General features: G+C 46.4%; 1 protein-coding gene across 5 annotated transcripts in view; it reads left to right on the top strand.

The window, feature by feature from the left end:
• The window catches only part of NOS1AP (nitric oxide synthase 1 adaptor protein), a 280357-nt gene that overhangs the window by 207939 nt on the left and 57077 nt on the right, over positions 1 to 15341 (top strand). For 3 of the 5 annotated variants that reach the window (XM_055333925.1, XM_055333929.1, XM_055333927.1), the window contains one exon: positions 2544 to 2617. In XM_055333925.1, the coding sequence (XP_055189900.1) occupies positions 2544 to 2617 (74 nt within the window). The remainder of the gene's footprint in view (positions 1 to 2543; positions 2618 to 15341) is intronic. The other 2 variants (XM_055333926.1, XM_055333930.1) reach the window with 1 other exon arrangement.

A 15341-nucleotide genomic window follows, 5' to 3' on the forward strand; every position in this document is an offset into this window, starting at 1 on the left:
TGGAGCTTCCATCTGAGTCCTACTGTTCATGGTGCCGCATTGAAGCTCAGTTGTACCAGAGGACCCACACCGGTCTACAAATTAGGACTTGGTTCTAGTCTTGACTGGGCTGTAAACTGGGGGGGGGGAGGCACCTTGCTGGGGCCTCTACAGGGTCTTATTTGAAAGATGGTGGCATAGAAAGGATACTGGAGAGTCCACTCTACCCCAGACCCTTTGGCTTATCTTGATAATGTTCTGATCCCTTCACAGAGTTAATGGATGCATCCAAGGATTAGTGCAAAATCTTTAAAGGAAGAGGACTAGATTTTAATCCAATTTTCAGAAAAGGAAAATAAGTTAGGTGAAAAGTTTATTTTTTTGATCAGGATATCCTCTATGGATGCTGGTATCTCTTTTAAATGTATCTGCTGAAATGTTCAGGTTTCAATTGAAAAGTCACTCAATTATATACCAGAAATTGAGGAAAATCTCGAATGAATAAAAGAACAAAATGAATAAGAGTCAAGAGATGCCAATACCGAGATGACAGATGTTGGATTTGTCTGACAAGGCTGTTAAGGGAGCCGTCATAAAAATACTTCCATGAGCAGTTACACTCTTGACACAGGAGTTAGAAAGTCTCAGCAAAGAAATAGAAGAAAGAAGAACCAGATGGAAATAATAGAACCTAAAACCTATGGCTGCTGAAATAAAAATCCAAATGAATGGGCTCAACAGCAGAGAAGAGGTGCTTTCTGAACATTGCTACCTGAATTGAATGAAGACTTTGGGCGACATACGTGGTCATAGATAGAGATGTGATTGAACTTAACATTTAATTATTTAATATTTATATTTCAATTTGCCCCCAAATCAAACCATATTTCAAGCATCCTATTTTGCTCTTAAGAGAATTCCCATGGCGAACACATATATTGCGTGTTTATTTTTTTTTTTTTTTATTTACTTATGATAGTCACAGAGAGAGAGAGAGAGGCAGAGACACAGGCAGAGGGAGAAGCAGGCTCCATGCACCGGGAGCCCGACGTGGGATTCGATCCCGGGTCTCCAGGATCGCGCCCTGGGCCAAAGACAGGCGCCAAACCGCTGCGCCACCCAGGGATCCCTGTTTATTTTTTTTTTATACTGCGTGTTTAAAACAGGCATGAGTTGCTGTGCCCCTGAAAAATCTCAGTGTGTCCATTGGAAACTGGCCCAATGTGTGCCAGTTATAAGGTTATAAGGCAGCTAAAAAATACTATCAACCCGTCCTTGCTGGGCTAAGAGGGGTATCACAGCTGGAACATAGACACGAACGTGCCTCTGCAGATCCCACCACGTGTAAATCAGTGAGGGATTCAGGCCAGCGTACCAGGTTTCGAGGGGGGACGCTGGCAAGTGATGCGGGTACACAGAGAGGGTCAGCCAGGGACTTGCTGACGAGGAACGTTCGCAAAGCCTGAGATGATTTGGTATCAAGAAGAGGGTTGGCTGTCTTTATACATCTGGAGGGTTCTCACTTAGATGTGGTCTCCTTGTTTCTGTGTTTGCTCCAAACAGGCCATTTGTACGTTAAAATCGTGCAGGGCAGTGAGTAGCCACGCTTAGGGAGGCGACTTTTGAAAAGTTAGTTCTCGGAGCCTGAGTTTTCTTGTCTGTAAAAACAGCATCTGATGTTGAATGCTTGTCAACCTGTGGAAAATCCACCTCTGGGGGCTGGATTGGGATTGAAACTGGGGGATGAGATGGCACGGGCGGGTGGCCGTGTCTGCCAGCGTTGTGTGTGAGTAAAGCTGCTTCCTGTCTTGGAAGGGCCTGAGTAGAGTCTCCCCCTGGCCCAGCTGGGGGCTTGTCCCTGCACCTGGGGGTGGGACCTGGGAGCTGTGGTGGCCGCTGACCAACTGCTTCCTCAACACACTTGGTGGGGGGTACTTACCTCATCAAGCACCTCATCTCTTGTACAGCCCCTGAATCCCACCCCACCTCTCGTCCCATTCCCATCCCTGTCCACATCCCCAGCAACCCGGGGGAGGGGGGGATCTCCTTTGAGTTAGGTCCACAGCCAGCAGGACCGTCCTCCTGGGTAACTACAGATGTATTAGGAACCTCACCAGGCTTGAATCCCACGTTCTCCCCTTTAAGGAAGGGAGGGTGGGAGCTGCATTTCCTTTTGCTTTCGACAGCATCCTTCACAGCTCGGCCTCCTCCCTTTTGTTCCTCCTGTTTCTCCCACTCCTCTGTGATGAGTGATGTATCGCCTCTGTGTCTTCCCTTGGCGATTGCTCCATGAAACTGTGACTTGGAGTGTGCTTCTGGTCCTCTGGGGTGGCCCCGGCTCCCACCTGCCCTGTGTGCCCTGGAGAGACACTGTCCTTGAAGTGCTGGAAGGAACCTGAACAGACCAGACATGACGTTTGCCACTTGTCCCCTGGAGCACTCAGCTCCAGACCTCTTAGAAGTCGTCAGGCCGGGAGCTGGTGCATGTGTATGCATACATATTAGTAGCGCACCGTGTGCCCTGGTTCTGTAGCGGAGGACAAGCCTAACTTATTCATTTACAGCTTCTTTTATTGCAGAAAAAGGAGTGGACATGGGATGAGAGCAAGATGCTGGTGATGCAGGACCCTATCTACAGGTAAGAGCCCCGTCCTCACCTGTTGTCCCCTGGAGCTGTCGGGCCGGTGGAGCCAGGTAAATTCAAAGAAATTTCTACTGCTTTTCCCTTCTGTGACCTGTTGTTTCCATACGTGTAAGTACAAGAAGCCAGTCTCCCTTATCTCTAAGATTTTGAGGAAGATTCTTCTTCGGTTCAATTGCACTGTCTAGAAACTACAAAGGATTTCTTCTTGGTGTCTAGTCTCAATCCTTTGGTTGTACTTTGAGACTTTTCAATTTGTGCTAGTTTTATCTCAACTGAAATTTCATACTTGCATATCTGTTCCACCTCAGAAACTGAGCACAGATAGAGGGGTTGTGACCTTTTGGGAAAGCAGAAAGACACATATAGTCCCTGGAAATTGCCTTCACAACGAGACCAATAGGATTCCTGTAGAGATTAGATGTGTACTCCCTGGGCAGAGGAGTACCTGGTGGTCACAGTACAGAGCGCCAGGGCCCCCCTTGGACCCACAGCAGGACTTTGATTCACCAGGGTTACTCTGGTGTCCTGGACTCTGCTGACCAAGCCCCACCCACCCCACCCCTACCTCCTCCCTGTTTTTTTCAGTGACAGAATGGGTGTTAGCTCTTCCTTTGGGATTTGGGGGAACCTAGAGTCAAATGACTTGCTCTGGTCAACAAAATGGATAAAGGTTGGGACTCAACTGACAAGTTGGCAACATGGTGGCCCTGTCTTCTCGTCAAAGAGTGGATGCCTGTGAAATGGGATTTCTGTTCATTCAAAGAAATATAACGAATGTGAAAACACTCATGCCAGGAGCTGTGCTGGGTGATTCAGTGGATGACTAAAATAGGTCGTGGTCCCTCCTTCTCTGAGACTGTTAGTCTAGAAGGAAGTAGATCACTGAGGCACAAGACCGTGTGTCTGACAACATGAATTTCTTTCTCTGGGTTCCTGTTGTACTTTTAAATGTTTGTGGAAACAAGTGGTACAGTGTGTTACTGTCACTTAAAAAAAGGTCTTTTGCCAGTAGATGATGAGGCTCTTGCAGGGGAAGAACCGTGCCCAGCTCCCTTTCATATTTCTAGCACCAAGCCAGTGTCTGGCCTAGATGCATCATTTAATAAAAGTGTGATGGGTGGATGGAAAAATGTACTTGATACCTGAAAATTAACAGGAGGGAATAATCACTTTCTACTTGAGTGATAAGGAAAGGCTTCAACAAACAGATTGCATCAGAGCTGGGCTTGAGGGATGTGAATGGATGAGCCCCTGTCATTTGCATTTTGTAAAAGGAAGAATATCCTGGGAGGGGGGTGGTGGTTTTGTTTTTATTTTCCACAGCGGCACCGGCACCGTATACATACAAAGCCAGCTCATTGCGGATGCCACTCATGGCCTTGAGTCAACCTTTCCTTGGTTGAGAGGAAGGACTTTGCCCAAAGTTTTAACAACGTAGCCCAAACAGGCTATCGATTTTATGTATTTTTTATAATAGCTTTATTGTGAGGTATAGTTGATCTAAGGATCTCCTTTCTATTGTTATGATGAGTTTGTGGTGTTTTTTGTTTTAATTTTGTGTACCGTCATACAGTGTATCCTTTTTCTTGGCCTGGCTTCTTTCATTAATTGTAATTATTCTAAGAATCCTTACTTGTCATTGTATGTAGCAATAGCTTATCCCTTTTTATTACTAAATGGTATTCCACTGTATGAGTATAACTCATTGTGCTTGGCCATTCGAATGTTGGTGGACATTTTGGTGGTTTCCAGTTTGGGGCTTTTACAAAAGTTTATGTGACTGTTCACTACAAGTATTTATATGGACATACACTTTCATTTTTCTTGGGTAAATATCTAGGAGTAGGATGGCTGATTATATGGTGGGTTTTTTCTTGGGAGGGGAGTTATTCTTGTTTTGAAAGATTTTATTTATCTGAGAGAGAGAGAGAGAGAGTGTGTGAGAGAGTATGAATGAGCAGGTAGGGGGAGACGGAGAAGCAGGGGAGCCTGATGTGGGGCTCGATCCCAGGACCACAGGATCATGACCAGAGCCGAAAGCAGACGCTTAACCAACGGAGCCACCCAGGCACCCCGATTTTGTTTTTTTTTTTAATTTTTTATTTATTTATGATAGTCACATAGAGAGAGAGAGAGAGAGAGAGAGAGAGAGAGAGGCAGAGACATAGGCAGAGGGAGAAGCAGGCTCCATGTACCGGGAGCCTGATGTGGGTTTCGATCCCGGGTCTCCAGGATCGCGCCCTGGGCCAAAGGCAGGCGCCAAACCACTGCACCACCCAGGGATCCCCCCCCGATTTTGTTTTTTTAATGAAACAGCCACACTTTTCCCAAGCAGTAGAACCACTAGTGGAGTTTGAGACCTCTAAATCCTTCACATCTTTGCCAACATCTGGTATCGTTGACTTTTTTTTTTTAATTTTAGCCCCTCAGATAGATGTGTATTAGTATCTCACGGGGGCTCTAATTTGTATTTCCTAGTAACTAATCACCTTGGGCATCTTTTCATCTCAGATGCAATTCGTCTGTCTTTTGTGAAGCATCTGTTCAAGTCTTTAGCCCAGTTTTGATTGAGGTATTTTGTTTTCTCACGGAGTTTTGAGAGTTCTTTGCAAATTTTGAATACCTATCCTTTATCAGGTGTGTGGTTTGCAAATATTTTCTCCAAGTCTGGCTGGACTTTTCTCTTAATAGTGTCTTTTGAAGGACAGTTTAATTTTGGTGAAATCCAAACTACCAATTTTTTTGTGTGTCCTCTAAGAAATCTTTGGCTAACTCAGGGTTGCGAAGATTTTCTTCTGAACTTCACATTTTGGTGTATAATCTACTCTGATTCATTTTTTTAGGAAGAAGGATGTGTCAAAGTTTCTGTTTTTCCTCCTGCAAACAGCTGTCCGGTTGTTCCAGACTCATTTGGTGAAAAGACTGTTCTTTCTCAGCTGAAGTACTTCTGTTGAAAATCTCTTGTCCCTCGCTGTGTGGTTTGTTTCGAAGTCTTTATTCTCTTCGATCCATCCAGTTGTCTGTCTTGATGCTGGAACCATGGTGTCTTATTTAGTGTAGCTTAATAAAATAATCTTGGAATCAGGTAGTCTGTCTTCTAGACGTTCTTCTGTTTCAAAGATTTCTTTCAATTAGTTTAAGTATGGTATGACCTTTTTCCTTCCCTTCACTTTTAAGAAGAAACATGCTCTTTGGTGGGGGAGGGGTGGAAAACATTAAAAAATCTTAAATTTTTAAAATCTTTTTTTTTTATTTTTTTTTATTTATTTATGATAGTCACAGAGAGAGAGAGAGGCAGAGACACAGGCAGAGGGAGAAGCAGGCTCCATGCACCAGGAGCCTGACGTGGGATTCGATCCCGGGTCTCCAGGATCGCGCCCTGGGCCAAAGGCAGGCGCCAAACCGCTGCGCCACCCAGGGATCCCAAAAAATCTTAAATTTTTAAGTGAATTACATTTTTTAAAAAACTTAAGGTAGGCTCCATGCCCAATGTGAGGCTTGAACTCATGACCCTGAGCTCTATTTGGCGACCCCTGTCCCCCCAGGGGGAAAAAAGAAACCCATACAGCAGATTTTCTGGTTGTAGGTATCTCGTGGATATCTTGCTCATCTGTCAGAATTCAGCAGCCTGCATTTATGAACAAAGGTATGAAGCTTCGCCAGTCCTGTCCCAGCCATCTAGATCCTTTTTTCCCCCTCGTGTATTAAATTGGGTGTTTTTGGTCTCTGTACATGTAAATTTGCGTGTTAGGAGGACTTTATTCTAAACGGTATATCTCATTTCATCATCAGTAAGAACATTTATCATCATGATAACATGGTAACATTCACAAATGAACTTTTCTCAGGGACCGTTTCTGCCCCTAAGGAACCCCTCTGGTGTGACTGGCGTTGCCGCAGAATACATAATTGCTGATGGCTTTCATGAAACACTGGACTCCCCCAGCATTCGCTTTCAGAAAACTCCTTTGTGGCGCGGTGCTTTCTTCCCATCCAAAAGAAATGCCTTCACCACATCAGTAACAGGCTCCTCTTTTGTTAGCTTACATTTTAAATTTAAATTTTTTTGCATCTCTCCCCTTGAATAATAGAGTCATGGGGTTTTTTTTTTATATATTGAGGCAAAATATAAAATGTGCCATTTTAATAATTTTTTGAAAGATTTTATTTACTGGAGAGAAGAGAGAGGAGCACGGGGAAGGGCAGCAGGTGAGGGAGAAGCAGACTCCCCCCTGAGCAGGAGCCCAATGACATGGGGCTCAATCCCAGGACCCCGGGATCACGACCTGGGCTGAAGGCAGATGCTTCACCAACTGAGCCACCCAGGTGTCCTGCCACTGTAATAACTTTAAGCATATGAACTCATGGCATTAATCACACCATGTTGTGCGGCCACCACCACCTTCTAAAATTTTTTCATTGTTCAGAATAGGAACTCTGTGCCCATCAGCGAAGACCCCTTATTTCCCTCTCCTCAAGCCCCAGGTGACCTCTAAAGTCCCGGGACTTTATGACATTGAAGCACTGTGGTGGCTACATGGTCCAGCCTCCCCCATCGCAGGATGCCTCTGCCCCCTGCCCTGATCGCTGTGACCATGCTCCTCACCGTGTTTATGTGAGTTTTGTCCATTGATCCTAGCTCTCGTCTCTGGAGCCACAAATACGGAGATCTTATTTCCCTAACGTTCCCAAAGCCATTCTTCATTATATTTTTACCTAGACTTCCTGATTTTAGAACACATAATTTCTTTCCCCTTAACATATATTAGAATTTAATACAGTTTCCCAGATGCTGTCTTCTCAGTGTAAGATATAGAGATGACTTTACCCTCATGATGCTCAGTTTTGCATTCATTTGTAAAGAAAAAGATCATACTATATTTTGCTTATTTAACAAACTGTGTCAAGGTCCTACCTAGGTCGTGGTGAATTTATTGTCCAGAATCCTTAGGATTGATTATATGATGGTCTCTAAGCCAGATTTGTGTGTGTGTGTTTAAAAATTGGACTTTTAATCTAATTTTTGGTCACAGATCGACTTAAAGTATTACAAAAGCAATGATAACTTATATATTTATTATGCTAGGATGTTTAGGTACCTACATTTTATTTGGAAAAAAAAACCAGAATAATCCAGATTTTTTTTTTACTCATTCTTTATTTCTGCAGTTCTTGCTATTTTACTTTTCAGCCTCAATACAAGAATTTACATATGTTGTTACGTGAGATATAACTTATCTGAACTCATTATTCAGAATGCTCAATTTTTTTATTTTTTTATTTTATTATTATTTTTTTTAATGAATCAGAGTTCAGTAGGGAAGTAGGCACTGAGAGTGTCAAGGCCTAAGGAAGTTGTTCTCAAATTTGGACCTACACCTTTACAGCTGAAGCCGGAAAGTAAAAGGTCCAGACAAGACCCTAGAGTAGTCATTAGCCAGCCCAGGTGTGGCTTATAAGTCAAGAGTTTTTGGGACCCCAGGAGCATCTATGAGCCAGAGCAGAATTGCAGATGGGACAGGGGCAGAGGTCTGTGGAAGGCTGTTGACTCTTCCTGGCTGTTGCCTTCTAGTTAGCTGAGAAGCTTCTGACCAGGGGCCTGGATCTGAGGGTGTTCAGCAGGGCTGGTGGTTATGAAGGGGAGCCAGATGTGGCGCACAGCAGAGCGAGGCCATGTGTGGCTGGCCGGTACCCGGATGTCCAGTTCTTCTCGCTCTAGCCAGGGATGACCCTTCAGAGCATGGTTGCTCCTGCTCATTTTACACCTCCCAGATCCCACACAGGTTTCTCTCGTGAGCAGTCCTACACCACGGCTCTACAGAAAAGGGAATGTTGACTTTTAGTTTAGCAGAGCTGACCCAGTATAAAGCCATCACGCTGGGGTGTGACAGCTTAACTGTCCCTCTGAGCTTTTGGTTAAGTGACTTTAATAAGAACATTTTCATCCAAGTCACTGACATGATAAGGGTGTTGAATGGAACAGGACTAGGCCTTAAAAATGAAGGCTTCGTGTTTAATTTTTCCTTATTTCACATTTCACTTCCTTGGTTAACATGCTTATTTTACCCTTTCTGCTTTAATCAGCATGCTTTTTTTTTTTTAAGTTAAAAAATAGCACAGGAGTAGTTGTACCATTATAGAAGTCTGTGCTTTTGAAGTTCAGTTCCCCTGCCTTGGTTTCTTTTCAGTCTTATTGGGCACTGAAAGAATTATCAGTCCCCCCCAAAGATTTCTGACTCTAGTGGCCGGAACCACAAATGACAATCCTTCTTTTGAACCAAAGGAAATAGATTAATTAACCTGAAGTCTTCCAGAGCTAGACTGGAAGTAGTTCTCTGGTGTTGAGTGTAGAGGATCAAACCAGGTAGGGTCCCCATAGGGTGTCCAGCCAGTCCTCAGAAATATCATTAATTAACGTGCAAGCAGTTGGCGAGATCAGACACTAGAAGAAGCACGTTCTGGTTTAGGGCCCTCCTCATTGAGCCACACTTTGATTTTGAGCAAGTCAGAGGTAAATTATTCAGGGCTAGCTGGGGAAGGGAGGAAAGGCTGCATGGAGAGCTCTGATGTGTATTGTTTGTCGTGCTGGGCACCGAGGAAAGCAGTGGTTTATCAGTCTGGGTCCAATCAGAAGGCAGAACTCACACAGTGATTTAAACAGAAGAACTATAAAGAATAATTCAGCTGTAACAAAACAGTACCTTTAAGCTGCAAAGATCACTCTTGGCACACCTGGGTGGCTTAGTCGGTTAAGCATCTGACCCTTGATTTCAGCTCAGGTTGTGGTTCTCGGGGCTGTGAGATCGAACCCCACGCCGGGCTCCTCACTTAGGGGGCGTCTGCTTGAAGATTCTCTCCCTCTGTCCCTCCCCCCACACGAGCCCATGATCTCTCGCTCTCTCTCAAAGTAAATAAATCTTAACCGTTCATATTTTTTTTTAAGTGCCAAAGCTTAGGAAGTATCCTCTCATACTTTGATTTTATGAAAGTGGGGTAGAAAAAAAAAAAACCCTAGGCAGCACTTCTAAAGACTTGCAAATAAGTGAAAAGAGCATCCACCGGTAAAGAGCATAAAGGCAGGAAGAAGCAGGTGGAACATATGGTGACTCCTACAGGAGCAGGTTCACGGGAGGGAGGGGTCAGAGTCCGCCAGTCTCTTGGTGGGGAAAGAAAGGAGAATCGCGGTGCCACAAATTGGAAATTAGCAGTGGAGTCAAACAACTTTACATTTTTAAAGGCAATGATAGTGGCCCTATGAAGGCAGAAGGATGAGGTTCCGTGGGAATTAAAAGAGAAGGTTTTAAAGATGCACACTATTGTTAAGCATTATTTTTTAATGGAATCAGATACTACCCTAACCTGTAATATACAGGTAGAGTCCCGTAATTAGGAGAGTAGACGGGGTAGCCATTACTTGCCCTGTGGTTTTGTAGAGCCAAAAAAGCTCTCAGGATGCCTAAGGGTGGCTCTCCAACATCCAGGCTGTCCCTGCAAAGTCAGACCAAGACCTCCCCGATGGAGACGATTCCACGCTGTTGACTCTCTCCCTTCAAACCTCCAGACGCCCGAGTCCCCACCTCAAACCCCAGCACGTGTTCCCTTCGCTCCATCGCCACTGGAGTATGGCAGGGGGCCCGGGTACCCGAGTCGCGGGAGGTCAGAGGAGGATGAGCAGCCCTGGAGCTCACGCACCGAGCTCTCATGTGTGCCCCATGACGGACAAGGGACAGGGTGACTGTCTGGATCTTCCGTGTGTCTGTAACATCGAGCCTCCTCCAGGTCCCCGCACGGAAAGTGCTGGAGGGGCCCCTGCTAGATGGTCACCAGGGACCTGGCGGCAGCCTGGCCTGTAGATCTCTCCCAGGCTTCTCCTGTCTTTCCTGGGCCAGCCTGTCTGGGGGATGGGAGTGGCCGTCACCTCCGCAAGTCATGTGTCGCACAGAGATGATGCTCTTATTCCCTCTACTGCCAGAACCTTCCATAGATGCTGCCTCTTCATACATATGCATGAATGGGAATTACCCAATTTTACACATGGAGGGGCTTAGGAACTGAGAGAGGAAAGAGCGAATCATTCATGCTCTGGCTTCAGCTCCCCAGGGCTGCTCTGCCGTCCCTTATTCACCCCTGGCATGAATTCCACTTGGGGCCACATCCTGCTCACCCGCTTCTACCTGTGAGCTGTGTACACCTCCCTCTTGCTCAGTGACCCCCATCTCCTGTGGCCTTGCCCCTGTGGCTCTGGGCCCTGCCCTCCTGTGTTCTGGACCCAGCGTCACTTGTGTCCCCACCGTGGGCCGTGGCCAGCCCTTCCTTCCCCAGCCTCCCCATCTCCCCCGCCTACCCTGAGATCACCTGCCCCGTGCAAGGGCACACCTGCCAACCCTTGACTCCCTCCCAGGGCCCAGGCCCGTCACCCTGCAGGTCATCGAGGTCTAACTCTGGTTTCCACTGCTTGGCGGAGACCACTTGCTCTGCCTGCTGCTGCAGGCCCCGCAGCTCCACACCCGCTGCCCCTCCTTTCTCCTCTTATTTCGGTTGTTCTGCCTGCCTTTCTATTGCTTTCAATCCTTCGTTAGTCTGATGCCTTCTTTATCTGTTCCCATCCTTTACCTTTCCTCGGAAGCAGGTTCTGCACTTCAGTCTGCACGCCCCTTCGTGGGCTTGGCACAGTCCCTGGAGCTCGAAGTCTCGGTAAAGGCATGGGGTGCGGGGCCCCTCGGTGGCTCAATCGGTTAAGCACCTGCCTTCGGTTCAGGTCGTGATCCCGGGGTCCTGGATGGAGCCCCGCGTCAGGCTCCCTGCTCAGCGGGGAATCTGTTTCTCCTCCCCCTTTACCCCTCCCACCCATGTGCACGTGCTCTCTCTCTCTCTCTCTCTCTCTCTCCCCCCGCTTCTCAAATAAAAATATTAAAAATTTTTTTAGAAATATTAGATATTAATAAAAATTTTAAAATTTTTAATACCACATGGGATGCACTGTGAGTCCTCCCGAGGGCCTGCTGACCCATCACTCCCGATCATTCCTGCACGGCCTCGGGGCTCCGTGTCACATGCACATGTTCATGTCCAAGACCTACCTCCTCCTCTGTCCTTGCTCCTGTCTGTCTCTTCCACTCGGAGGTCACGACGTGCCCCGTGTGGATGCAGAGACACATGAGGCATAGCTGGTCTCAGCAAGGTCCCCACAGTGCCTGCTTCTCTCCGTGACGGTTTTCAGGAAGTGTTCAGAGGAATGTGGTTGAGGCAGTTGTTTTCAAATGACCAAATAATTCATGCTTGTCCCTAAAAATAAAGTGGTGAAGAAGCTTTAGAAAGGAAGACGTCAAATGTTTTTCCTTCAACCCCTGTTTCCTCTAGTGCCGTTCCATATGCAAATATGCAAACACGCTGATGTTTTTCCAAGATCCGGTTTGCTGTGATTCTGCACAGAGTTCTACAATGAGCCTGTTTTTCTCGCAGTCCTATACCAAGGACTTCCTTCCACACCTCTGCGTACAGCCCCCCCGTGACGCCTTCGACTCTCAGTTCCAGAGTGACAGTTGACAGAAGGGTTTTAGAGCAACGCCCCACATGTAGAGAGACGCGGGCAGGTGGACGGGGGAGAGATTGCCCAGTGATCAGGACATAGGGCAGACCCGACCACAGGGCTGACAGCAGTTGGAAGCATAGACGGGGCTCAGTCTGTGGGCTGTTTTAGGTCTGGACCATTCAGACTGGTGACCATCTTTACACAGCAGAAATGAGGGAGAAATACCAAGTTTAAGGAGGGTAGTGGGAGCGGCCTGTCCAGTGAGCCCTACTTGAATCTTTGGTAATTTTACGTCTGCCTTTTCCAAGGGCTGTCTGCCTCTGGTGAATCCCACTTGATGATTAAATTCAATCATGGCACAAGAATAGAAAATTGTATCACGGCGTGAAGGCAAGGAGCACACGTATTTTGTGCACTACTGTATCCCAGGGGCCTGGAAGGGTCCTTCCTACGGAGTGGGTGCTCCATACATACTATGTGACAAAGTGAGGGCTGGATCCCCTCGTTTGTCCTAAAATGTTCCGTTCGAATGGCCTTTACGCTTCCTTATTTTCTTGGCGGCCTGAATTGCAAAGCTAGTGGATAGTGAAGAGATAACAACGTACAGCAGAAAACCCAAGAGCCACCAGAATGATCAAAGTTAAACCTCCGGATCGGGGTATCTGTGCCAGGCCTTAGAGGACATCTTTTACACGAAGGATGGAAACTCCAATTAGGCTAGCATTAGAAAACTTCATGTAATTAAACACTGTCTACCCGGGGGGGGGGGGGCGGGGGTTCACCACAGGCGCAGAGTCACCCTGTGGAGAAAGAACCAGGGGAACAGACAAACCAGGCCTGGTCCCAGTTCTACATCTAAGTGACTGCTTACTTTGAAATTCCATTACTGTTTCATTTTTTCCTCCTTATGTACATAAAGGGAGTCCAGAAAGGGAATTTGCAAAGTATTGAAGAGGCTCAGATGAGAGAGCGTATGCAAGGTAAAACCAGCACTGCTTCCCTTGACTCCTTGCCCTACCACCAGGTGGACACTGGCCTGGGCATCCATAAGAAGGTCTGATTCTCAGAAGCGCGACACGAACACTACTGAGAATCTGATAAAACTGGCTCTTCTTCCTGGAACAGTACATTCATGGACATACTTGCAGAATTTTGAATTTGTGGGCGCTTCATGTACCACTGAGTCCTGTGATTTATCATCTCCAAGCTAAGATCCACTGGTGCCAATAATCGTTTAGTTATCTTGAATATTTTGCTTCTTGAGCCGGGAAGGTTTATCATTGGATGTCCTCCAGTAGGAGTAAGGGGGAAAAAAGAATCTAGCTTGCTTAATCATTTAATGTTTGAATGATTAGTGGAGTTTATTTTGTCAGCCCAAGAGGCATTTGCATCTTGTTTAGAGGAGCCATGGTCTTTAAAACAAACCAATCTTGTATCCGTGGGTTTCAGATCACATAAAGGGAGAGGATTTGCATAGGAGGAGTCTCTGTGGTACTGTAGGTGTTTTGGGATTCACATGGATGCGGGAGCATTGGTATACGGTCTGGGTCCTGGGATGGAAGGGCCATTGGGTGACCAGTCTGAACTCCAAAGGCAAGTAAAGACTGCTCTTAGTCTGGAACCATGACCCTTGTCTGACCAGCTCTAATAGCCTCCAGGATTGTAGTCAGGCTCTGTCCCAGCTCATCCCATGGTGGTCACTTGGGCATTCTACACCACGCACCTGTCTAGACGCTCCGTGTCCTGCCCTGCCCCTTGATCCTGGCTGGGAAGCCCTCTTGGCTCCCTCTTGCATCTTGGCATGGTTAGGAAGATGATGATGCCCAACTGCTAGGAAGGGTCCAGCCAGTTGTGAACCTGGGCTGCTTTCCTGCTAGCATGGACCTCTGACCATGGAGATGAGGATGACTGGGAGGCCCCCCGAAGGTTATCCATAGGGTTCAGGAAATAAGGGATGAGAAAAGCTGAGTTGTCTGCAAGTGTCCACACCCTTAATTGGGAGACCCTGAGAGCAGCTGTTGGGGAGTGTCAGCCTTTCCCAATGGCTGGTGGCAGACATGATCAAACCATGATTGGTCAAATCTGCTGGGTTCGGTAACCCGTCTGTCAAATTTTTGAATAAGAATTCTAAAATTTATTTTAAATACTACATCTACCAGGAATTCTTTCCTGCTTTAAAAAAAATGATGTTATTTATTTATTCATGAGAGACACAGAGAAAGGCAGAGACACAGGCAGAGGGAGAAGCAGGAAGCCCGATGCAGGACTCCATCCCAGAACCCTAGGATCATGACCTGAAATGAAAGCAGACGCTCAACCACTGAGCCCACCCAATTGTCCCTCTCCTGCTTTCAACCCCACTCCCTCAGTGAAGATCTGATTTCCATTTCTTCCTTGGGCCCCAGGGCTATATAGTCCTTAAGTTCATCCCAGTACTGTGGGTATTTATCTGTCTTCTGGTTTATAGTAGGAGCTACTCTTACTCATCTTTATGTCCTATCGACTGCTGTCTTGCACATAATTGTGCTCAATACAAATTTATTTTTTTTTTTTAAAGCTTTTTTTTTTTTAATTTTTATTTATTTATGATAGTCACACAGAGAGAGAGAGAGAGAGGCAGAGACACAGGCAGAGGGAGAAGCAGGCTCCATGCACCGGGAGCCCGACGTGGGATTCGATCCTGGGTCTCCAGGATCGCGCCCTGGGCCAAAGACCGGCGCTAAACCACTGCGCCACCCAGGGATCCCTCAATACAAATTTATTAAATCAGATTGTTTTCTTGTTAAATCTTTGCAAAATTCTCAGGAAGAGGGTACATTTATTCTGTGGACTTTTACCTAGGATTTAATGGGATGGATGGATGGATGGATGGATGAACCAACCAACCAGTCTGCAGGCATTTGTTGAGCACTGAATGCCACTCATGTGTGAAGGTATTTGGGGAGGGGATAAAAAATGTGAACCTTAACATCAAGAATATATATATATTTTTAAGATTTTATTTATTCATGAGAGACACACACAGAGAGGTAGAGACACAAGCAGAGGGAGAAGCAGGCTCCCTGCAAGGAGCCCGATGTGAGACTCGATCCCGGGTCTCCAGGATCACGCCCTGGGCTGAAGGCAGACGCTCAACCGCTGAGCCACCCAGGGGTCCCGAGAATATATGTTCTAATAGGAGATAGT

This window comes from Nyctereutes procyonoides, unplaced genomic scaffold, assembly GCF_905146905.1.
Source record: "Nyctereutes procyonoides isolate TBG_1078 unplaced genomic scaffold, NYPRO_anot_genome, whole genome shotgun sequence".
In the NCBI taxonomy this organism is placed as follows: Eukaryota; Metazoa; Chordata; class Mammalia; order Carnivora; family Canidae; genus Nyctereutes; species Nyctereutes procyonoides.